Genomic DNA, 26,067 nt, shown 5'->3' on the forward strand with positions numbered 1-26,067 from the left:
CACCACTAAACCATGTTCTTAAGTGCCACATCTACACGTTCTGTTAGATTTCTCCAGAAGGTGGCTCAACTACCTCCCTGGGAAGCCTGTTCCAGTGCTTGACCACCCTTTCAGTGAAGAAATGCCCAATTTAAACCTCCCCTGGTGCAACTTCAGGTAATTTCCTCTTGTCCTGTATCTTGTTACTTGGGAAAAGAGACCAACACCCAGCTGCGTGCAACCTCCTTTCAGGTAGATGTTAGGGAGCAATAAGGTCTCCCCTGAGCCTCCTTTTGTCCAGACTAAACAACTCCAGTTCCCTCAGCCACTCCTCATAGGAGTTGTTCTCTAAATCCTTCACCAGCATTTTTGCCTCTCTGGACAAGCTCCAGCACCTCAATGTCTTACTTGCAGTGAGGGGCCCAAAACCGAACACAGCATTTGAGGTGTTGCCTCACCAGTGCCTTGCAAGGGCACCAGTACAGAGGGGCAATTGCTTCCCTAGCCCTGCTGGCCACACTATGTCATTCACAACCGCAATAATTGGGTCTTTCAGTAATTAAGGTAGTAATTTAAAACTGACTTCTCTTAAGATAAATGTCAGGAGTCCTAACCTTACTTTTCTACAGATTTCATATTAGAAATATTAAAACAGTTGTAAAACTAGATGACTTATTTGCTCTGTGAAGTTCATTTTCTTCTTTTGAAAAAACAGTAAAAGTGGTTAGAGAAAACAGTCCTTAGAAACAAAAGAGTTAGTAAGTGGGCTCATTTTAGGAAATACTGGATTGACCTATGGAAGTTGCATACCCTCACAGAAGTGCCTTGCTGCTAGCTACAAAACTCAATTTTCAGAATTCAGTCCAATATTTTCATTTTTTTTTTAATTTTTAAAATATTTTTAAGATTTTTAATTTTTAAATTTAAAACTTTTAAGTTCTACAGGTGTCAAGGTGTATTTACAAGGGAACATGCAAAGAAACTTAAAAACAGTAACTGGACTGGAAATCAATATTGTACTGTACGTTGATCTATCCATGCTCTGATTTTAAAGGGATTACTTAGCGGTGGACTAGCTGTAATGGAGTGAGATGAAGAGAGGAAAAAGTACAGTGGCCACCCAAAGAAACTTACAACCCATGCAATGTATAAAGTTCTTGCAGTGATTACCATGAAAGTCAGAGAAGCAATACCTCAGGAAAAGAACTTAGACTGGCCTGAATGAACAATTCTTCACATTCAAAAGAATTTACTATTTTTCCTCTCAATATCTTAGCCTGATTTACAGATACTAGGCCCATGAAGTACTGTAGGCATATGTCAGACTTGTTGCCAGCCTCTGTAAAAGAAAATGGCAAGGGAGCACAGGCAGAGCTGAAAGTGCAAAAGAGAAGACTGGAAGTTTGCATATTGACACCATCATCAAATAGAAGTGATTTTTTTTCCCTCTTCCATTTATAGGAGGTATTTGGCATTATTGTTGCATATGAAAAACACAGTGCAACTTCTTAAAATTCTAAGTATTCTTTCAACAGTGTTTCTTTGGGGAATTTATGGTTGATTGTAAATATTTTTGGAAATGTAATATTCAGACCTTCTTTGGTTTGACTGGCCTTACTTATGGGTAAAACAAGGTGAAATTTTAAGGGGGCTTATATGTGAGGAAACTGAGTTGTTGTTAAGCTAAGATGGTAATGATTTTTATGTCTTATTGTTACAGATAGGTTAGTGTACATTTCCTGTGATTCAGATGTGATCTTTACTCTAATGCATCTGCTGTCATGGTTTTCTGGCTGAAGGTGTCAGTAGCATTACACGACATATATTACTGCTTTTCAGTTGGAGATTTCGGGGTGTCAGAAGTTTAGAAATGACTTGTGTTAAATGTGGAAGAATATCATTAAAGTACATAGTTAAATTTTATTTTACCTTATCCTAAGTGTGTGTGTAAGAGTCAGTGTTGCTCTTCTCAAGTTTAAACTGATTTCTGAAAGACGGGTAGTGTTTCAAATTGCCACTACAAAGAAGAGTAAAGGTTGTTTCTGTGCCTTCCCTGAGAAATTCCATGGGTTAACTTTAAAATTTTTTTTAATCACTTGAAGTCTGAATTTCATTGATTTAATCTGTCTTGCAGTGAGAAACTATTCTTGTAAGCATTTTTTCCCCTTCAGATTTTGAAACATGCCCTTGACTTTAATACTAATTCAAATATACTTTGTTTAGAAAAGATGAAAGTCCTATTCCCTTTTTAATAGATTGCTCTACTTGTTCGTGCCATAAATTGCGGCATTTATAAAATGGGCATAATAATGTTAACCTCTTTTTCAGAAAGCTCTGTGAAAAGTTATATAATACTGCTTTCTCTGTATAGAAAAAAATCAGGCGACTTTAGTAACCTTTTATTATTTTGTCTTTGAATTGGTACAGAAATCTATTCTTCTGTTTTTGGTACGAACTGGAAATATCTGGGCTAGAGTTTAACACTTCACTGTAAGCAGTAGCGCTGATGCATGCTATCACCAAGGTTTGGCGTATTCTTTTCCAGTGTTTTGATTTAGACCCATCTTTAATCTCTATGAATCCTAAACAATGACAATTTTTTTTTTTTGTGGTTGTTATTGTTCTTGGGTAGTTTCCAGAAAGGAGGTGAAACCTTTCCTCTAAAGCAAGCACCAGAAATCACTGTCTAGTTTGGGTTTTTCCAGTAATTTACAAATCTTGGTGTAGAGATGTTACTCTAATATAAACTCTGGACATTCCTTGGTAAAACAAAATCACGTGGTTTGATTAGACTTCTCACTTCTTTGCCAGTACTTGGAGACTAGCAGTGTGCTGGAAAGAGGCATTTCCCGCGGAGAGAGCAACTGATTCACACTAGCTCACTGTCTTTGCCTGCCATGGAAGTGTTCCAGGATTGGCTATTCACTCTTATTGGGGGTCTGATCTGTTTCTGTACTCTGGTAAAATGCATCAGATTTATGAAATATGTTTTCCCACGTATCTGGAGTGCTTTGTCTCAGACTTTCTTTCAGTCGCTGGGAGAATGGGCAGGTAAAGGAAACTTTTCACCTTCTTCTTCCTGTAACTGAGTGGTGTATTGTTACATTACTAATCAGGAGCAGTTTTCCTTGCATTTCCTTACCCTGTCCCTTCAGAACAAAACACAGCTTCTACTAGGTGTGGTTTGCTTAATCTCTTTTTATTTTCTCTTGGTAACTTCAGGTTTATGAGCCTGAAGTTTTTGCCTACTTGAGGAGAACAGAAAAATAGTCAAACTGGTAATAGCTCACACACCTGGTGTGTAGATGTGAATTCTCTCCCCATTCCTACTTGTGTTTTTTCTCTATTGCAAATGCTTTAGTTTTAATAGCATTGCCTATATCCTCAGTTTCCTGATATGTGAAATAACTAGTTTATGTCTAGCATATGGTCTCTACTTTTCAAAGCAACTTCTCTTTGTTCCTGGTGACATTGCTGCAGTGTGCTTTTTCTGAATTGGTGACCTGTCCTTAATGGTATATCTACTCCAGCCTAAAAACTTCAAAGGCTGCAATTTGGCAGTACTTTTTAAAAGATATTACACATTCTCGTAAAATAACAGAAAATGTTTAACAAACACCTTCTTCCTACTTAGCACTGATGTTTTTCTTAAGCTTGTTACTATCAGTGTGAAGAATGAACAGGTACTACAGTTTCTGAGTTCCTGGGCTACAGATGTCACTGATGGTCGCATTTTGTTAAGAAGGGACCTGAACTGAACGCTTGTGCTTCATTCCTTTCCCCCACATTAGAGACTTCATGTGACTGGATTGAATATGTGTTTAATAAGCACATCTCACAGTGGATTAATAAAAAATTAAATCCACCCCTGTGCAAAAGACCTGCCTGAATACCAGCTGCTGCAGAAGCAATACGTAGGTCTCATTTTGATTTAAGTGAGGCAAGGACCTCATTCTGTGCAAGAGGTAAGGAGCAGCATGTGGAGCTTTCTGTGTAAAATCCTTATTTTCACTGAAGGTTGGGAGATTTGTTGCCTGCTTAGGCAGTTGACTTGTTGCTTGTTGTTGACTCCATTGAAAATGAGAGTAGTAACAACCTACTGTGTCAGATAGGTTATTGCAGGGAGGGATTTGCTTTGAAGACAAAAAGTGCTAAATGGAGTAACAAAAAAGATGTAAAAATCACAGGGAAATTTTTAAGGAGATTGATTCTGTACTTCAGTAGAAGCATTCAGGTTGTAAAGTTCAAGAAACACAGATGACAAAGATTAAAGAATTCAAGAAAGAATAAACTAAAACAAAGTTCCAAATGTAATCTTATTATTCTTTCTACCTTCTCCAGTGGTCACAGGAGCAGGAGATGGGCTTGGAAAAGCATATTCCTTTGAGGTAAGATAGATTACTTACACCTTAAGTTTGTTTTAAACAAATGGCTGTTGCTACCTCTTCATCAGTCTCTGCAAGTTAGTAAAATTATTCTAGGATTCAAAGCCACTGACAAACATGGTGTTAATCCTTCTCACCTGTATGCACATAATAGCATTAATCAGGTTCTGAAAGGAAACTGGTGCTGCATTTCAGAGAAAAGTTATTCATGCCTCAATGGTCTCACCAGATCAAGGAAATAAAATCAGTAACCCAGGAGATTTCACATTAAATGTCCAGGGTAGGAATTGTCCTAAGGTGTCCTTTTTTTCCCAGTTTTGCAGCTAATCTGCTCTTTGACTTTCAGTGAGGTGATGCAGCATTAAGGTACAAAATGTAATTTTATAGCCTTTACACTTGCAAACACATTTTGGAAGATATATCTGAAACAACAAATAAAGGAGAAATCTGTGTAAATTAATATAAACTACTATGGAAATTATAAGGAAACCTAATGGATTATTAAGAATCAGTGGCTCTAGAAGGCTTGCAGGAGGGGGGACCTCATGCTGTCCTTGTAGCTGCTGGTGTGCAGAGTCACTGCAGCAGCCCCTTTCTATTTACCTGTGCTAATCAACACTGAAGGCAGGGTGGCCTTGTCCTATCTTGTACCAGCGTCTCCATTAGTGGTAGTGACTGAGCAGTAGATTTTCTCTTTGGTACCTTCATTCAAAACTGTCTCCCTTTCTAGAAGCTGAACAGCAATGAAATATGAGTTGTCTTCAGAGCTGAAGTGACCAGGTGAAAATTAGCAGCCTGTAATATGCAAGAGATTAGATGTGATGCCTTCTGCTCATACCTTATAAAATATATCTCACAAGACAGGAAAATGTGTTGCCTTTTGAATTAGTTTACAGGATTTTTAAGCCAGTCTTTCTAAGTGTATCCATTGTTTAAGCATCTACCTCATTATTTTCATTAATGGGAATGGCAATACAATAGCTACTTTTCCAAGTGTATTGAATGGGAAGCATGAAGAGAAATACCAGGTATTACAGTTTAGCATTTGGCATAGTTGTGATAAAGATCACAAGCTCTCCTGTGGGGTAGAAGGGGAAAAGTTGCCTTCTATCTACTGACTGAGTTGCTGTAGTGATGATCGAATGGGAAGGGTCTGGTGAATACATAGGTCTGGAGGGAATGGGATGGAATGAAGACAGGGAGAGGAACTGTCAGAAATGCTTAAACATTTGTTTAACCCACACCTTGGGGTGTAGTTACCTGTACATGCAGCTTGCTGAACTGACTGTGTGTGTGGCTGGTGATACTTACCCATGTGAAGGCTGCAGCAACCTGTGAATGTCTAGATCAGCACCTCCATCCTTGTTCTGCCTCCTTGTATGGGTTATACAAGAATAAATCCCATTTAAAAGATCAGCTACAGCACGTGAATGGCTGGTTTATACCATGAGAGAAAAATAACTACCATGGGCTTTCAAAAAAAAGCTTGGCTGGGACTGGCTAGATTTTGTGGAACATTTGTTCATTATTTTTGGCTTTTGCGGGATGACTGAGAGACATCTTTATCCATGCTGAGAGGTACCTTCCTTCCCAGGTCATCCCTTTGATTGAAGCTGTACTCAGCTACTGCTCTGTGGGGCAGATCCCAAGCTCACACCCCGTGAGCTCATAGCTCTGGCACATCATCTTGCTGGCTGATTTTGAAGCACACACTTGTGTGTAGCTTGTGAATAAATAAATCTGACCCTGCTGTTTTAGTATCTGTGTGCCTTTGGAGTTTCTGGCTCGGCACTGCTGTCTTGCTGGTCTGATGTGGGGATGTAAAATTCTCTGATGTTCTGGTGTAGGTTCCTCTGGTGTTATGGGCCAATGTGAAGGCAAGCCTTGTTTGATGGCCACAGTATCTGTTCTTCTGGAGTCTGAGCTCTGACACCAAGTAATGAATTTCTTTCTGACATCCTGAGCTCAGGCACGGGCTGGTAACAATTCACAACTAGTATAAGAGCTTCACATTTGTTGGTAGTACATGGTACAGGAGACCAGTTCTTATGTTTTGGAAGATTAGTATGATGTGGCTTTCTCTGTTTGGCATTTTACGTGGTAATCCAGTTGCAGCACAAACAAACTAGTAAGCACCAACAAGGCTTTACCATTGGTCAGATTCTACTGTCTGTGCTGTGTCTCCTTCCTCCAGAGGTCAGATCACATTGCTCCTCCTCATCAGGACCCCCCCATCCCACAATCCTCAGGGCTATTTAACTACTTTGTGGAACGAGCTACAGCTGCACATCATCCATATCAATCAACCCACTGCTGCTGAGGCAAGGCCACAGCTGCACACCATCAATGCCAATCAACCCACTGCCTTCATTCCTCTACAGTAATCCCAGTAGGTGGTTCATTGGGTAAAACCCACCAGACAGATCCAGGCAAAGATCACAATATTTAGCGGCTCAGTACCCTGTTTCCAAGGTTTATAGCTAGAGAGCTGGCTGGGGCTGTGGGAAGAGCCGAGCAGCTGTAAGGTCCCAGAACACTACTTCATTGATGCCAAACTTTTCAAAGCAAATTATTGTCCCTTTAGTTTCCTGAGCTTGTATTGAGAGGCAAGCCCACACATAGAACCTGACTCTTCTACATGGAAGTCCAGGCTTCCATAATGGCTCCACCTGTATTTCTAGCACATCAGGGTGATTTTGAAGGACTGGCCTTCTTGAGTGTAAAGACCCTGACCTTTTAACTGACTGCTGTCATATCAAGAGAACTGGGATTTTGGATCTCATTTGCTATACTTACTCCAAAAGCCAGGTTTCTGTCAGATTTTGTCCATTAATTCTTGGGCTGATGGGGTTTAGACTCACTGGACTTACAACAAGGAACAAAACCAAGTCAACTATGAGCATGCTGCCAGGGTGTCACATCTCTACTCAGGTGTTAGCATTTCAGGTACAAGTGCAGTCTCGTTTGTTCTGTTTTTCCGATGTAATAACTACAGATATGCTTTAGTATCTGTTACTGACTTAGCACCTCAAACATGCTGGATTTATGGACAAGGCCATGCCATACTCTGAGGTTTATGGTTTAGCCTCTGCACACTTCTCATGTGATGTCAGGGCACAAGCAGGATGTTGGCGGCTTACGTGGTCAGCATTTTTGTTATTGTTAGTAGTTCAAAAGTCTTTTATAAGTCAGGCCAGGATTTGTGTTTAATCAATGTTTCAGCAGACCATTTTGAGACAGGCAGTGCATTCATTTTTTAATACAACAGTTCTCAGATCTTAAACCTTTATTTCATTTCCTGAAATTGTGTGTAGTATTACCAGCAGTTTAATACAAGCTAAATATGATCTGAGTTCTCCTGGTCCAGTTGCAAACGTATTCTTAATTTCTCCACTTGACCTTGGGTATATTCCTGGAAATACTGTTATTCTCTGTGCATTGCACAGGTGCAGAGCTAGCAGGAAGATTGCAGAATCCTTCTGCCCTGTTGCCTCAGCCTTGCTCTGCTGGACCCTTAAAAAGAATTGAAAAATTTGAATCATAGAGACCCTACAGGTCTGAACCCCAGGCAAGGAAAGAAAAGGGGTGAAGCACTGAGGCCATATCAGTACAATCTTGGAGAAGAGAGAAGAATCTCTCAGTTCAGATTCCATAAAGCATTATTAGGGATTTTAAATTATTACATATCATTTTTACACCTGGTGATCCATGTAGAGTATAACCAAATTGGGGCTGTAGTAGTTACATGCATGTTTTGAATCTAAAACCCATGTCTTGCCTTCCATGAAGCTTTATTGTTTAAAAATTCACCTTGAACTGAGCTGCAAAAACACACTAGAAAATGCAGAGTGACTTTATATTACTTTAATGTAGATTTAAACTTTTGAACAATGAGTTTGTGAGATTCCAGAATGCAGATCCTGCTTGATCCTTCTTCATTATTAGCCCCATTTGTAAATGCTATGTTATCATAATTCGTTACGGCTGGAGTCAGTAATAATGATCTTACATTTTGGCAAACTGAGGTTCAGGAGCATTCTAGTCCTTTGCCACTGGGAGTCACGATTTCCTAACGCAGGAAGGTTCACGTTACACAGTGCCGGGAGCCAGGTTCTTAACGGTGAGGGGAGATACCATCTTCTAAACGTCAAAACTTTTGTATGTTCAGAAGATGCTTTGTGCTAAAGACATCTACACTAAAAGTTACTCTTATTTGAAATGTGGTAGTGTTAAACCTGATAACCTTTCCTGTGGATGACCAGAAAATTCTTTTCTAAGCACAGTTGTTTTTGTTTGCTTGAGGTTGCATTTGAATCTCGTGCTAGTTACAACGTCCTGTGAAACGTGTTTCTGAAAAGGATGCACATTTTCTGTGTGGGTGAGGAAGCAAAAAAGAGTAGTCAGGTGCGTAGCCTCTTTTGCCTTGAGAAATGGCTGCTTACAGCCTTAATACCTCTGGTTAGTCTGGTATACAGCAGCAAGGGAGAATCCTCTCACTTGATGGTTAACAATTTAAAATTTGTTAAAATTTTGACAGTTTTTGATGTCCACAAATGTGCTTTTAGCTGAAGTACAGCGCAATCTTAGCAACAGGAGTGATTTCTTACTTAGGCTGTAGGAGTGATTTTTCTACCAAATGAAATACAGACATAGCTGAGGCAATAGTGAGGAGCCCAGTGGAATATAACTTTTAGAACTTTGTTTTTATTTTATATATGACATGGCTGGTATTTGGCCTTGGGTCTGAAGGCACAAAAATTAAAATAATCCCCATTCGAACACCCCCGAGTGGCAGAAAGGAGCAAGTGACCATGGAAACAGAGACCATGACTGCAATTGGGAACAGCTTGAGTCAAGTTCACTGTGGGCAAAGGGAAATCTGACAGTATGTAGGCAATTAGAGCTCTCTTCCTGAGAACTTCAAATAGAGCCCTTAAAACAAGCTTTCGAAACTCCTGAGCTTCTAAGTCTGTGCAGGTCTCTTTGGAGCACTAGTCAATTATGTTAGAGGGTCTCCAACAGCACAGAATTGTGAGTGTAGTCTTTGTGCTGAAAATGCAAATGGTTGTGGCTGGTGCATTTAATAGGCAGCCTTCCCCCTGTACTGAATTTTTGAACAAAAGTCCTTATTCCTTAACATTCTCTGCATTGTTTCAGAAGAGCCCAACAGGACAAACTTTCCTGCAAACAGGTTTAAGGAGAAAGCGTTGCAGGGAGTCAGCTGTGGAAATGAATGGGTCTTCAGTGTGTGACCTTCACTGGTTAGTTTCTTCTTCTTCTAAGCAAAGCTGGTACTTTCAGATGACATTGGCTTTATCTTTTGTGCTAATTTAGCTCTCTTTCTCCTTGTTCTTACAGGCGTTTTTCTAGTTTCAGCTTTATCTTTCCTTTCTTTACGCACACAAATCTTTTAGCCTCCACTTGTTAATAACTTAGTTTCAAAAGCTGGGGCTGTGTTTCTCTCAGGCTTTGCCTAAAACTCTTCAACTGGTGGGAATGGGAGGCCTCAGGAAAGCAGGAGAAAACGATTCTCTATTAGTTCTGCATTTGTTCTGCAGATGGTAATAGCAAAATGACTATAAAAAGACCACTGTGTTAAATAGGGTTTGCAGCTATAAACTTCAACTATTGCCAGCATCATTGTGTATACATATTTGTGTGACTGTATTTTGAATTTTTACGCATGGACCTATGCATTCACCTTTTTTCCTTGGCTCCTTCTTTTTTTTTCCCCTTAGTTTACATCTAATGAAAAAAAACCCAGAAACTTATCCATCTGACCTGCATCATATTTTATTTCTATTTAAAAAGTATGAATAAAATCCAAATCCTTTCAAACTCCTGAGTCTTCAATTCAATATGCTTGATCTACTTCCTCAGGATAAAAAACAATGTGAGAGTGGAAGATGATGTTGTGAAATGACTAGGAAGTCATCAACATACTTGGCCTCCAAAATCCACGTAGAAAAAAACAAGTGTTTCTGGGAAATGTCATGTTGCTTTCACTCCCTGCAGACTTTCATTCATTTGAAATCGGCTCAGATTATTTATTTTTGTTCATATTATTGGGGTTTGATTGTTGTCCAGTGTGTTTTTCTTGTAAAGATCCAAGATTATACGGTGAAGAAGATATTTTGGAAGACTGTTAGAAGACTGATTATTGTTTGGCCTGGTTTTAATATCTGTTGTTTACCCATTAGGCAGGTGACAGGTGAATGAAAGCAATTAAAAAAATCCATGATTACTTTTATTGCAAAACTGGAAAAAAAATTGAAGGATTCTTGTCACCATACTGTTTTCTAACAACTTTTATATTCCTCTCTTGCAGCTGGCAAAACGTGGATTAAATATAGTTATGATAAGCAGAACTCTTGAAAAACTGCAGAGAGTAGCCTCTGAAGTTGGTAAGCGTTTCTCTCAAACTTATTTTCCTGTCTAGCAGGCTGGCTTTGAAGGGATCTGGAGGTTTCTTCCCTTGGTACAGTGTCTGGTGCGGTAGGGCCCAGATATTGCTACAGATATAGCCCCAGGTATTGCTCCAATATTACAAATATTTTTTGGTATTACTGTGTTGCTTGAACCCTCCTAGTCATGGATCGCTTTAAAAATAAATACTATCATTCAAACAGCAATGGGTTTGATAAAAAAAGTGAATGTGGTTCTTTACTGGCTTCACCCGCCCTTAAAATCTGTGAATACAGGCAAAGGAGCTGTAGTACTGGAGCTGTTAGAAGGATCTATGAGACAGTTTATGCTTGGGAAAAGAAGATTCTTGAAACATAACAAAAGAGGGAGTAAAAACGTAGTCAAGGTACCTGGTTTGGTGTGGATGGTTGGTTGGTTTTTTTAAGGTTTTCAAGTTACATTTGGCTTCTGATAAAGCAGTTTGGCAGTCTTGTCTTTAGAATTAATGTTCCCTTTCTTTTCTTCAAAGGAAATTAGGCATTCACCCTGGGGAATGGCTTGTCTAAATACCTTAAGATTGAGGGTTAGATTTTCTTTAGGAGTTTAATGAGTTTATATCCTCTGTTAACTTTAAAGATTGCTCTAATCAAGGTTAATCTTCGCACTGTCTCTTTTTCTATATATGGCTTCTATCCACCATATTCCTTGATTCACAGGTTCTTGTTTTAAGCATGTGTCTCTCCAAGACTACACCTCTCAGAAAGACTTGCTTTTAAGCAGGCTTAGCAGCTGCCTCCAACAGAGTATCAGGTCCAGGATACTTAACCTGCAAAGCGAGCAGTACAGCTCTCAAGGACATGGCAGACTTGAAGTGGGTGAAAACCCCTGTAACTTCTGAACCTGCAGCTACCAAAATCAAGGATTGAACCCTGAAATTTTCTGTCCTGTTTCCCTCCCTTTTTTTGCCAGGAATAGACTTGTTTTGCCTTGAGAAGCAAGAGATATCAGAGGAGGAATGCACCAACTCCCTGAATAGTCTCTATAAGCACTTGTATCCATGAGACCAATGTGTCTATGGCCTACACCAGCCCCCTTAAAGTAAACAGCCACAGAAAAATAATTTCTGTGGGAATCAGGTCAGCTCTGGTGTCATTGTTGCATTTCTTTGCAGCTAAATGCTGAAGAATTACAATAGAAAACTGAAGAAAAAAGGCTAAAGTTTTTGTATAGTTTCTTTGCATTGTAAGTTATAATCAGAAGCAAAGAACAAAACCAATAAGATTCCTGAGAGTAACATAGCTTAGTAAAGAAAAAAGTGGTAGAGGGCTGGAAAGATGATATACTGTAAATTCCTCTGCACTGTGATTTACTATAAGGCCATCCCCTGGCCACCTTCCTAATTGAGGCCATACTGTGCTGAATTGTGTAGCAGCATGTAGCGAAGGACTTGACATGAACTGCAAGGTACTGCTGAGATAGCTTACCCTGCAAACACTGCTATACCTGGTGCAAAAGCAACCCATGACTTTTCTCACATGAGGAAGCCTCACTGACTGCAGCAGTGTTATCCGTGCAATCCAAGAGGTAGGGATGTGGGTGGTGTGACCCCAGGAGCTCAGGCTGCGCTGATCAGGTGGCTGCACTGATCAGGTTTCTGCACTATGTTCAGCTGGGTTGTGGGCTTAAAGAGTCTTCCCCAAAGCTTGCTGAAATTGTTGGGAAATCCCAGTGAGATCTTTCCATTGTTTTCTGTGGGTTTTGGCTGAAGCCCAGAGTGACTCATCTGTTATTTATTGTGTCAGGTTGGAAATGAGTACATAACAACAAGTAGATGGCACAAACAAAAGGAAAGGGAGGAACATATAGTGATGAAAAGCATAGAGTATCTGACCTGGAGGCCACTAAAATCAGCAGGGAGCTCTGGGTGTGAGCTTATGTTAAAACTTTGGAAATGTTCCACTGATTCCAATTTGCAGACTCGGGCTTTACTGTAATTAAGCTAAGCAGTCATTGGGAAGGAAAAAATGTTATAGCTATGTTATGTGAGTAAATAAACAACGGAAACCAAAAATGAAGTGGAAATTTAATGATAATGATTGTACTGTTTTTCTAAATTTTCTAACTCACTTGTTCTTTCTAAACCATTTAAACAAGCAGTGTCTCACTCTGAGCAGCTGTCATTATCCTGAACTAACATGCAAGCAGATTAAGGCACAGAGAGAGAGAAAGAGTTTGTTGTAAGTTATTTAAATTTGTTGCAGAACAGGCACTCTTGATTCCTTTTTCTTAACAGCTACACTGTGAATCTCTTTGCAACCAGTCGCACACCGTAATTAAAAGACTTGCCTCCCTTTTCAAACTGATATTACTTGCCAAGTCATACTGTCACATTCAGTTTGGATAATGAATAATATAAATTAAAAGAGCCTTAACCTGTGGGTAATTTCAGAGATCTCAGTGTTTGGCTTTCCAAGTCCTATGTGCTACAGGTGTGCCTGAAAACAGCTCTCAGAGCTGGACCAAGCAGAAATCTACAGTAAGAAAAACATTTCTGTAAAGAAGTGCTGGAATTGGAAGACAGTTTTCCATCCACTCAACTGGAAAGCTCTTTTTGAATGAGATAAAAGATAGCAAAATAAGTCTCATAGAGGGCAGACAGAGAGGACTGTTACACCAGGTATTACTGCTCATTTAATACATTTAGTACTGTGGTTGTGAAACATTGATCAAACCATAATACCAGGAGATTAGAAATTATTACTGACTACACTCCTTTTCATATTTCTTCTGCCTACATTTCCTAAGCAAGCTGTACAGGCAGAGAGCTAGGTCCTGATTGAAAAGTTATACCTTAGGATCCATTTATATGACCATGTGCTGTACTGTTTGGCTGTTAATGTCAAACAAACTAAAAAAGCCATCTCTGTAAGACATAAAAATCATTTACATCAAAGGTGGTTGGGGTTTTGGGGGTTTGGTTGGGTTTCTTTGTGGGTTTTGTTTTGGGTTTTTTTGTTTGTTTGTTTGTTTGTTTGGTGCTGGTGGTTTTTTTTGTTGTAGGTTTGGTTTTTTCTTTTTTTTTTCTTTCTTTTTTTTTTTTTTTTTAGGAGAAACATCTGTATTTAAGGAAACATAAATTGTGTGATCCTCAGAAAGCTGTAGAAAAGACAGCTGTATGAGTTTAGACTAGCTGTTCATGAGGTTAATGAATTTGGGCTTTGTGATGCAGGAAGTAGTTTATCCACCTCTCCCTCCTGAAATTATGCCTGTTAATATAGAACAAAGCAGTGAATAAGCAAATCACCCCACATGGTCGGGAACCAAATGTTCCTTGCTCCCGCTAAGACCTGTAAAGATACTAATTCTTTTAGCTGTCCTCCTCGCTACAGGTTGTTTCTAATCTGCTGTGATCCTCTTCCTCTCATCCATCCTGCTCCAAGAGCTAAGCAGGTAACAAGCTGAGATCACTGAGCAGCATAAAACAACTTAATTGGCACATCCTTCCTTCACCCTCAAAGGCTGTTAAAAATGCCTATTGTGTCTTGCTGATCTTTTGAGGTAAAATGTTGCTGCTCAAGAATGTTTTCCCAGTATGTGCCACTATGTAACAGAGCAACTGAGGGCCTGGACAGATTTTGTGAGTGCTCTAGTAACTAGTAGTTATTCCCACGTTTAGTTCCGCCCCCACTCCCCCCACCCCCCAACTGAGTTTGTGTTCTGTGGTCTCTTCTGTCATCTGTTTAATTTCTTTTTTTAACCCTCATATTTTTATATTTCTTCTGTATTTTCCTGTTCTCTCTAAATCTGAGTTATCTTTTACTTCTGGGGAAATACATTTGTAAAAAAGATATTCGAAATGTAGCCAGAAGTTGTGCTCTATAACCCGACAGAACTTTTGTATTTCTCTTCAGTCTTAAATCTTTTTTACCCTCTTTCTGTTGTTAAAATAACTTCTCATTTTGCTCTCCTCTGCAGATTTACACTGAGTAATGAATGCCGTCTTAGCCTGAATGCTTCTCTCTTCATATTCAAATTTTGCTGTAGTACTTCAAAAGTGTCTCCTCTTTCTACAAAGACCAGTTCTTGTGTCACTGGGGCATTCATTTTGCTACCTCAGGTTTTCAGAAGGTCTTCATAACTCTAAATAGAAAGGGAGATTTTCTGGCAGACCGCATGCTCTAACCAACTTCATGCTTCATCCTGATTTATTCTTTTCTTGGTGAATGTCAAAAGGTAGCACATTATCCTATTTGACAAGTGGGATTCCCAAATGGCCTGAAGTTAGAAGGAGTAAGATGTATCCTCCTTAATGATATATTTGATAACACATTGGATTAAACAATGCCGTTAATTTTTTTAATTTTCCTTAAATTTGTTTCCTCTTCATTTGTAAAAAAGACAATAACCTGTTCTGGTGTTTGAAAACCTAGGCTTTTTGCTTCTGACACGCTTAGGACTTTTAAGAAGAGTTGGAATGGCTTGTGTCTTCAAAGACTATCATAAATCTTTATCACAGAGAGGGACAGACATAAGAAGCATTAGAAATTATTTTCTGGCTCTGTCCTTTGCAGAATTGTTATCATTTTCTGAAGAGCTATCCCTGGATAATTCATTTATCAGCACGATAGTTTTATCGTTTCTTAATAAATTGTTTTATTCTTAAATGAGACAGAGGAAAGCCATCTGGAGTACTTGTTTGTTGGCTGACAGTGCTGGTTGCGGCAGTACAGTTCTGTACAGACAAGGGGATGCAGAGGAAGTCCAAATGGTTCGTTTGATCTGCATTTTTATGTTGCTTTAGTTTTGGCTGCCCTTCTGATTGCCCGCCAGAAAGATGGCCACAACATCACTACACTTTTTAAGACCATCTCATTTTGTTTATAGAGCTCTTCAATCAGAAGGTCACTGTAGGTGTCTGCTCCAGCTGTTGCTCTGTTCTTTCCCACTTGCTGCATTTACACTTACAATGTCCTTTTCTTTATAGTTGTACCATTCCCCCAGCCTGGGACCACGAGGGGGTCATTTGCCACTAGAGTTGCTTTTATAGGTTGAAGGTTCAAAGGGTGTTTTGTCTCGTTCATGCATACAACCACAGCTTGGAAAGGGCAAGAAAAAGGGCACTCCTTCCTCCTTTCTTCTGTCATGGAGACAGATGTCCTCTAAAATTGCACACAAGATGCAGCCCGCATTTCAGATCTGGAGTCCGAGTGTCTGCTGTTTCCTCAGACTGCTTGCATTATTTGAGTAGTATAAGGTGTTTGAGACTTGCAGCATATCGGGGACAAGGAGGAAAAATCAGGAGCGAACAGCTTTCATCCTCCAGCAAAGAGAGGCTCTGTTTTGTTGCAAACTAGCCCACTGGACCCAAACCCAGCTTTCTGCCAGCCTTGCTCTCCTGTGGGAGCTGGTGCAAGGCCTCTTCCTAAATTATGAACGTGTACCAAGGGATGAAGCAAGATCTTTGGGTAGAAATCAGTGAGTCTGATTCCTATCCATGGCAATGCTCTCTATTGCCTGTATGGTAAAATGAGGCTCCAAACAAGCAAAGACAGTTCCCCAAACACCACCCAAAGCAGACTTTCTGCTATCTGAGTGCACCTGAATTCCTGCCACTTGCAGCAAATCTGCAATCCAATTGTCTGTTGACATTTCCAAGTTTTGCCTGTTGCATTTTCAGTGAACTTCATCTGGATTTCAGGTTGGCCATAAAACTTGAAAGCAGGTTTAGTAGCAAGAATTTACAATGTGAACATCTAGTTAGAAAAGACCTTACTGGGTGCCTTTAAAGGAGAACCTTGCCTTTAAAAATTAGTAAGTAAGAGACTCTACCTCTTTTCCTCATGAAACTTCACTGAAAATATGAACAGCAGTAAATCAACTGCTGAGAAAAATGGCAATGTATAGCTGGGCTCTGCTCCTGCATAGCAGTGACAGTGGAAAAATCACACACATTTCCCTTTCCCTTCTGTGCCCTTCTGTGTGACCTTGTAAAATTTAAGCTATACCCTGTGTAAAATGTCTTTTAGTCCTGCAAAATCCTGGGGAAGGTTCAGTCTACAGGAGTGCCAATTTCAAAACAGGAGAGAAATTTTCTGAAAATAATGCAGAAAATACTGCATGACATCCAGTCCTGTTTTGCCTTCCTTTGATGTAAAATGATAAGCTCTGCTTATTAAAATGTTCATCTTATACATGAAAACACTTCACCCATTCTGCAAAACTGTGCTAATGTAGAGGATATGGCACTGACATTTGCTTCTCTAACATTCAGTTGTAAATATTATGATAACCAGGGGAAGGAGTCCTGTGTTATTTATTTCTGGGGTTTTTTTCTTACTGAAGGACCAAATGGTGTTTAGGTTTTGGGAGGAAACTCACTGATGACAGGGCATAAGTTTATCCTATATTTGCCAGGCTATTTCCCTGAAACCAGCTGGGTACAGTGGGATTGTTTTACTTGTGGTGTAATGTTTCTTAAACCAAGAAAGTTGAAACAATAGCTTACTGTACAGCAGACATTACTAAATGAGATATCTGATCATTTCTGTTATTACTTAATTACAGTTCTCTTTCTCTGAATAGGTGCAAAGATTTTTTCTATTTTTTTCTTTTAAATTACAGAGCAGGCCACAGGTAAAAAAGTGAAGGTTGTACAAGCTGATTTCACTAAAAATTCCATATATGAGAACATTGAAAAAAGTCTGCAAGGCTTGGATATTGGTGTTCTGGGTGAGTCATTTAGTTCTGTTAATTGAATAGTATTTTATGAGTGCAGTGTAGTAAACAGAGACCTGTTTGAATGATGTGTCATAACAACTTGTTAGCCAACACTTAAAACCGAGCATACAGCTGCCTAATGCATTTGAGCATTACTTACCATGAACAAGTCTTAAAAATGAATTAGGATTCTCCAAAGGCTTCCTGTTTCTTTGTACATCAATTTCTTTACCATGAAACCTCTTCTGCTGCTTTACAAGCAGCATCCAGCTTGTGGGATAACTTCTTCCCTATTTAGCATCAAGGTATTAATTTTCACTATTGGTTTTTCACAGCTGTGTGCGATGCTTACATTCAAACTAAAACGAGCCCGTGGCTAACACTGATTTTCACGTTCTACACAGCAACAATGAAAACATGTTTTTCTGGGAAGTTTTTTTGGTGGTGGTTTTTTTTTTTGTTTGTTTGTTTGTTGTTTTTTGGGGGGTTTTTTTGGTTGCTTTTTTTTTTTTTTAAATCGTGCTTTAATAGTGAAACAAATGAAACAACAAAAACAAAACACAAACAAACCTCCAAACTGTAGCTACAGACTATTTTTGTGTTTTCTGAAGTTGTCACTGATCAGTATCAATGAATTCAGTGAGAACAAGACTCCATGCTAAAGAAATTTCTCTTCATATACAGCTCAAAAGCTTCTGGAACTTGATGAGGAGCCCTTTGTTTAACTAGCTGAACTATGCCCTTTGTCCAGATTTGGTTCTTATCATTATATTTCCTTTGATTAGTTAACAATGTTGGAATGCTTCATAATCCTCTTCCGTGCCGTTTCCTTAATGGACCAGACGTAGATGAGGTAGGATTGCTCTGTGGGTTTCTACTTTCAATATAACAACGAGGAACTGTAATTCCATTCAACATGGGAAAAATTCTGCCCCTGCTACAGTCAGCACATATTGAACTGTTCAGTTAAGTGGGAAAAGAACCAGGCTTGAAGGTGCATATTTTGATTTTTTGTAATGCTCAGAAGAGCTTGCAAGAGGAAAAGAATGATAGATTTCAGCTAAACTGCAGCAAGCACCCAGTGACAGAGGGGAGTGTGGAGCTGACCTGGTTGTAGCAGGGATCACTAGCTCCTCTGGCTCACTGCTCACCTGTAATGCAATGGGGTCCGGCCGCAGCTGAAGTGTTGAGTTCTTGTTATTATAAAAACTTACTTTCTTTGGAATAGCATTGCTTATGTATGTGGGAAAAAAAAAAAAAAGAAAAAAAAAAAAGAAAAAGAAAAGAGAAACCTCATTTAAACAGAGTTTACTTTTGCAGGGGAATTCATTTGCACACTTGGAATAGTTTGACAGGATTAAGGATGTGATCAAGTTTTTCAAGACCCTATTATTATTTACCTCTACAGTATTAGCCAATGAAAACCCAGAATTTCTAAGTGTATTTCTTGCTGGCACCTGTCTCAGGATCCATTCAGTCTATGTATCCTCATCTATTACAAATCAGAGATCCCCAACAAGGCTCTTTCCTTCATAGCTGCAGCCATAAGATGGTACGCCTGTTGCTGCTGCAACTTGCGTTTGCTTACTGGTCTTGGGAGGATATCTACATGGCAGTGCTTTTGCAGCACAGATAGTCTACCTCTGCCACTGAAAGCTGCTCAGTCTCTGCCTGGCACCTCTGAAATTTGTTGTCTGTGTGCATCCAGCTTGGTTTGCTGGTGCCATCACACCTGGACACAGGCTTCCAGGTTTTGCCGTGTGCAACGATGTAGCTGGGCAAAAACAGAGGGCACAGAATTAAAGGGATGCATAGCAGACTGGAATGCCATGTTTAAAATGAAATTAATCAGGGCTTACCTGCCTTTGAGTGTCCCACATCCTAGGCACAGTCAGTGACAATTTGAGACAAGCTAAGCAGCTCTAAGAGCAACAGCCTTGGTAGAAAGCTTTCAGGTTGAAATTGCTAGCTTTGTTACCTAGATAAGCTACAAACTCTCTGAAGTATGAACTTAACTGTTTTCTTGCTTTCTGCAGAACCTTGTGAACTGTAACATTATTTCTGTTACAAAGGTATGTGACACGCTCACATCTATATTACATCGGTAATGTATTTTATTGGAAAAAAATCAGTCCCACAAAGGAGTGACCAACTAGCTTTCCTGTGTATTTTCGTTTAATTTATCATCACATAGTAAATTTAATCAGGAATGTCAGCATGATTTTAAGGACCCCACCTGTTTCTACTGCCTGTGAAATATTTTGATGAGAGCTGACTGGAAATGTTTTAACACAGTTGCTTGTTTGAGACACATTGTTACACTGCAGTTGAAACATTTTGCAAAAACATGTTTGTTTTAGCATTTAGAGATTTATTTCAGCATAAAGATCTTCAAAATAGGAAGATCTGCTGTTTGACTTTTTGTACTGTACTTGCATTTTTTTGTTCACAATTCTGTTCTGCAAAAATCTTTTTGTATCAGTGCAGGACAGAAACTTGAGGAGCTGACTCCCAGTTCTGTACTGTTACCTCTTGGTGCTAATTTTGGTTAGCCTCTTCTCTTACAAGAATAGTTAGTATTGGATGCTTTCTGCCTCTGATGGGGTTTTGTATGGCTTTGCTGTTTGCAAGCAGCGTGTTAACATGAACAAGAGCACAACAAGAGCTTTGTAGTTCATCTCAACTTTGGCTAATGTCTTTCTGAACATGACATGAAAACTATCAACAGATGTTCATCTTTCTTTCTCTAGCAAACTTTACATCCCAAATTTGTACTGCTGCTTCATGGCTTCAGATAACAAATCATGTAATATCAGTCAATAGAAACAAATTCTTCCATAAAGTAGTTAGGTGACCTTTCTGCTCCTAGGTTTTTTTGTATTTGTACATCCAAAAAACCCAGAAATACCTGCAATGTCTGAATACTGTATGTATGTATGCCTCACGAAAACGGCAAATATTTTGTACCCTTTCAGTCTGGATACAAAAGGGTTCTCACTTTATCATTCATTTCCCACCTTACACCTACCTCAGAATCAACCTCTTCTGCTTCACCAGGACCTGGTGATTCCTTTCCCCCACTGCTGCAACTGTGTCCTTTCCAGCCTTTCATGGACCTTCACCTTCCTCCAAAACACAAAGAACTCATGCTTCTGACCATCATTCCTCATGGTTAGCTCCACATCATCTTTAAATCTGTTTGGTTTTTTTTCCCTCCTCCCTGCCTTGATTCCTGCTCACCACTTCTTGCAGTGGGATGCCTGAGCTCTGGGTATTCCTGGCTGTCACAGATGCAGTGGGATTTTCAGCACTGCAAAAGTAGGACCTTTCCCCATGTTTTCCACTTCACTTGGAAATTCCCCTTCCCCCAAGCTGATACGACCTTTCTGAAATGTTATGTGTTATCCTTTCTGAAAACAAAACCTGTGAACTCCATCCTGGTCCTACTATCCTGTTATGCACAATGACACTACTGAAAAAACAAGGAATTAACAAGGATTGAATTTAGCTGATGATCATTTGCATTACTTTTCATTACTGCCCTTTACAGGTTAGGTCACACTCTTATCCTGAGAAGATTCATACAGTAGGTGTGTTTTTATGAAGTGTCAGTAGTATGACTATGAATTCCCTAGGAACTTAGGCTTGCTATCAATAATACTCTTCAAATAAAACAAACAGAAGCAGATTTCTTGCCTGAAAATGGATTTAATTGCACTTTAAAAATCACAAGTGTGATGAAGTCTATTGTTAAGATTAGAATGGGTCATTACAATTAGCATTAAAAAACATACGAAAACTCTTTTCGATAGCAGAAAAAAGGATGTCTTTTCATGATTTTCTGCTATTTCCGATCCAGGTAGAGCCAAAAGTGAAAATGCACAACCACTATGAGGCTGACTTTCTCCTTCCAGTTATGGTTCAGTATTGAAGAATTACAAAATTCAGAAACTGTTGAAAAGCTTTGGATAAGTGTAAGACTTTCACTGCTTAGAAGGCTAACCTTCAGATTTTTTTGACTATTCGGATGATTTGCAGGCCATTAGCATTTCTAAAGTGTTTTCCAAAACTTTGAATGTGCCACATTTTAGCTGTTTGAATGGTATACATATGGCTGGGGCTTGAGCAAGTGGAAAATCTTGTGAATAAAACAAAATCAATTGAAAAATGCCATCAGAAAGAGGGAGAATTGATATAATTCTTAACATACTTGTCTTACAGATGACAAAAATAATTTTGAAACAAATGGAGCTAAGGTAAAAATAATTTTTTCTAGAACTTCCAATACCTTTTAGCTGCTACCTTGAGTTTATTCAATGTTAGCTATGCTTTTTCATTATTAAGTTCTGCACTTCACAGTATGTCCATCAGTTGTTGGTTTGTGTTGTGTTGTGTTGTTGATAACAGCACAGCTGTTAGTGCTGTGTGAATGAGTGATAGGAACTGCCACAAATTGTCAGTCAACTGTAGAACAGGACAGAAAATATAAAACATAGGTCTGTGCCCAGTAAAAAATGCAGATGTTACAAAACCAAAATGGCATGTGATGCCATTAGGCAAGAAAAGGCATTTGAATATATTGTTGTATTCTTAGTTCTAAGAGTGGTAGGTGTGCTTGGAATAATACTTTTCAAGCTCTGGAAATACCTACGCTACATCAGAGAGATTAATTCAGCTATGCAATTAAGGATCCCTTTTCTCCTTTTAATACAGTGTGTATTTTAGACGCGGGTTCTTAAACCAGCAGCTAACATCTTCAGATGAGAGTTTCTAGAAACCATTGTTAACTACTGCATTTTAGAGGCCAGGGCATGCTTTTTCTTTTGCCAACAAAATAAACTCCTACTGTTTAATTGTTTGGTTTGGTTTTTTTCCTGGTTGTCGCTGAATGAATTGTTTTTAGTGATCTGTACAGGGAGCTGTGAAGAGGGAAGCATGAAGCAGGAAAAAGAATGTGCTGGCTAATGAGCAAAGGGGACCTACCAATTACTTAGAAGCATAAAATCTTTCCTCTGATGGCATTTTTTGCTCTGTTAAATTTATAATAGTATGTACAATGTTCCCATCGTTCTGATTGCACTGGGCATTTGGATTTCACTTATGATATTATTCCTAGCTGGTTTAGACTTAATTACACCTAACTAAACCATAAAAGCTGGGTCTTTTGAAAGTGTAGTTTACGGTATAATAGAAGAGTTATGCCTTCTGGGGGAAAAAAGTTGTTTTCCACTTGTGCAGGTTTTTACTTTAATACTGTCAAATGCAAACTGAATGTAACTGTTTAAATTAAATTTCAGACAGAAGGGTCTTATTCTGAATCTATCTTCTGGTCTGGGTACTTTCCCTTGTCCATTATACACAATGTACTCAGCTTCTAAGGTAAGTCTTTCACATTGAGTTATAAAGAAATCCCCATCAGGTGTTTACCAGAGTTTGTATCAGCAATACAGGGCCAGGTTTTCAGGACATAATTCAGTGTTGCTCCACTGAAATAATGAACACAAATTAGCACTGTCTGAGAACTAAGAATCAATGAAGCCATGCAAACAAAATCCAGCTGAAGGTGTGTCTGATCATTGGAACATTTTTGCCTTTGATTAAATAGTATGATACCAGTGCTCACAATCTCTCCTCATTCCAGGAAGTGATGACTGTAACTAGGCTGGCTTAGCCGGTTTACTCAAAACTGTAGATGCACAGAAGTTCTAGATTTTGCTTATGGAACCAATAATAAAATTCCTGGTAGGTGTGTGGTGAGTTGCCTGACTTCATAGATTTCACTTGAAAATTTTGCTCTGAATTTAAATCCCAGAGTTCATAAAAATGAGGAGTGAGTGATTTTTACTGAAACTCCAGAAGCAACTTGCTCAGCTCAGGTTTGCTTCAAATGAAGAATTCCAACAACATTTTCTTGAACATAGCTAAAGTTCAGCTTGGTAAGAAAAAGCTAGTTATTTCTGGTAAGAAAGTCCAGTTTTCCATTTCCTTTTTCTCTTTTTAATGTTTCTCATTACTCAAAACTTGAACTACAAAAAAACGCAGACAATTTTAGTTCCTTGAAAAAGTTCAGTTAATATTATTTCAAAATGATATGGTACATTGATTGTATTGTTTTGACTTTTTAATTCTTGGGTATCTTGTACCTTTCTTTTTAAATGGACTTTCTTTTGCAATGCCCTGAAAGGAGACTATTTTACTTGGCAGCATATTGATGTTTCATGCAATATCACAACACTGTTGGTGTTTAAATTGTAAGACCTGTCAAATGATTGCTTTGAAACACTGTCATTTTTTCTTCTTAGAAGGACTTCTATATTTCTAATTACAGAGGAGTCATCCAATGTGGTCAAGCTTCTGAATATTTCTCAAAGATCTAAATCCTAAACTCAGTCTTAAAAGAAACTTCTACACAAAGAAGTTAGTGTATGCTTACTCTTCATTGGTGTAGAGAAAAACTTAGATACACTTTAACAGTTGAAGCTACAAAGCCCCCCCCAGAATTCCAAATACCTGACTTTGAAAATTGTATTTGTAGGCTATGCTAATAGGTATACACTAAAATTATGAGTTATATTTTGCTCCCCTTTTTATTGCAAGAGAAACAGAAGTGTAAGTGTTGAACTGGGAGGGTAGGTGTCAGTAAGAGATGACAGCCACAAGAAACAATAGCTAGAATAAATGGAACTCAGGTATTTATATTTCTGCACTTTTGTAAAGGTGACAAAGCTTTCAATCCAATCTGCAGTAGCACTTGTTTCATGTCTGGCTTCGGCCAATGCCAGGCTTCATCTTTTCTGGTGCACATAGAGTCAGTCTTGCCATTACTCATGTGCACCAGCAGAAACTGTCTTGAAGATTTCAGTTCTGTATTTTTCACCACCACACTGTGCCTTAGGTTGTATGATGCTTGGCCATTTTTGTTAAGGAACTGTTCGCACATACTTGTAAGCATATATAAAAGTACTTAGTTCCCTATGCTAATGTTATTTTGTTTTGTTTTATTGTAGGCTTTCATAAGCACGTTCTCCAAAGCACTACAAGCAGAGTATAAGGCAAAGGGAATTATCATACAGGTGATGTTGTATCTTGCCATATTTGCCTTCATTTTAACAAATTCTTCAAGAATATCTGAGATGCCTAGATCTGTATAGTGTAGCCATCCTTTGTGAATTGTTGGGTGACCCTGTCAAAACTCTGTCTCCTCCTTATATGCAGCTTTTTTCCTTATTCCACTGTAATACCATTACCTGTTCTGCATAGTGCCTTAGTCCACTGCAAATACGTTATAATTTGTCAGATGCTGTGGGATTCTGAAGAGTGAATGGTCTTATGTAAATGTTAGATGACATTACATTGTTATGCTGATTTCTTATTTTAGGTAGTGACTCCTTATGGTGTTTCCACTCCAATGACAATGTACCAAAAACCCAATCTTATTACAAAGACAGCAGAAGAATTTGTTAGCGAGTCACTGGATTATGTCACCTTTGGAAACGAGATTTTTGGATGTTTAGCCCACGAAATGCTGGTAATTGAATTTGATATATGTAAATGGGTACCCAAGGCTGAACCAAGGCTGTCTGAGCTCAGCAGGTTGTTTCGACTGATTTCAGAGACCTTAAGGTTGGACATCACATGAGAAACAGTGAATAGGTAGTTAAGGCTAATATGGCACCAGTAAACTATGAAGAAAGGAGTATATAAGCACAGCATAGAGGTAGCAGCACAGTGTGGCTTTCTCTACTTTTGGTCCTGAGCTGAGCTAAGTTTGATATCTGGTTAATCTTTAGCCTTTCTCTAGCTGCCTGTTTTTCATGACCCTATTAGGAATATTTCTGAGACCCCTACTCCTTTACAGACATTGGCCTGCAAAGTCAAAAGTTGTTAGTGGGGAAAGGGAAGGACGTAAGAACAAACTGTGCTATCACATAAACATAATTTCTTTAGGATACCAAGCTAACAGAATAAATATTCATACATGACAGCTGTTAATGATAAGCATTAAATGAAAGTATAGGGAAGAACAGATTTGCTGAAAACTAAGAGGAATGAGCATTTCCCTCTAAGAGAAACACACAAACGGAAAGTATAAAGTAAAAGCTTTCATAGTTACTGTTTTCTGTGACCTTTCTGAGCATTCAGTTAAATTCCTTCAGGAGGTTTCTATAACCCTTTGCCTTTGTATTATTTTTGCTTGATTATTCTGAAGGCATGTGTCCTGCAGTTCATCCCTTTGTGGGTATTCCACAGCGACAGACTTCAAGAAGCAGTCCTGCATGCATTTAGCAGTTATCTAAAGAAGAGGTGGAGGAACTCCTAACAGAGTCATTTTTCTGGAAGATGTGCAATGGGAAACCCCAGCAAGATGCATTTTACTGTGTCTCCATGTGTGTGTGAATTTAGAAGGAATCAAATCAGTTTGAGCTTGTGAAGTCATAAATGATTTGATCCAATGAATCTATTAAGTAAATTAATTGTTGTCTCTTTTCAAAGACCATAACATTTGCTAGAGCTGTTCCAGTGGCTCTGGTGGGCCCTAGATAGGTTCTAAGAAATTTGTTACTGTTTTAATATAAGCTTG

General features: G+C 38.8%; 1 protein-coding gene across 1 annotated transcript; it reads left to right on the forward strand.

The window, feature by feature from the left end:
- The first annotated feature begins 242 nt into the window (after positions 1-242).
- On the forward strand, positions 243-26,067 carry HSD17B3 (hydroxysteroid 17-beta dehydrogenase 3). Its single transcript, XM_040580823.1, has 11 exons — positions 243-3,030; positions 4,321-4,367; positions 10,693-10,768; positions 17,391-17,498; positions 18,272-18,339; positions 19,523-19,558; positions 21,708-21,742; positions 22,784-22,865; positions 24,494-24,559; positions 24,865-25,014; positions 25,696-26,067. Exons 1-11 carry the CDS (start codon positions 2,877-2,879, stop codon positions 25,804-25,806), a joined length of 933 nt encoding a protein of 310 aa, XP_040436757.1. The 5' UTR covers positions 243-2,876; the 3' UTR covers positions 25,807-26,067.

Source organism: Falco naumanni, chromosome Z, assembly GCF_017639655.2.
Source record: "Falco naumanni isolate bFalNau1 chromosome Z, bFalNau1.pat, whole genome shotgun sequence".
Lineage (NCBI taxonomy): Eukaryota > Metazoa > Chordata > Aves > Falconiformes > Falconidae > Falco > Falco naumanni.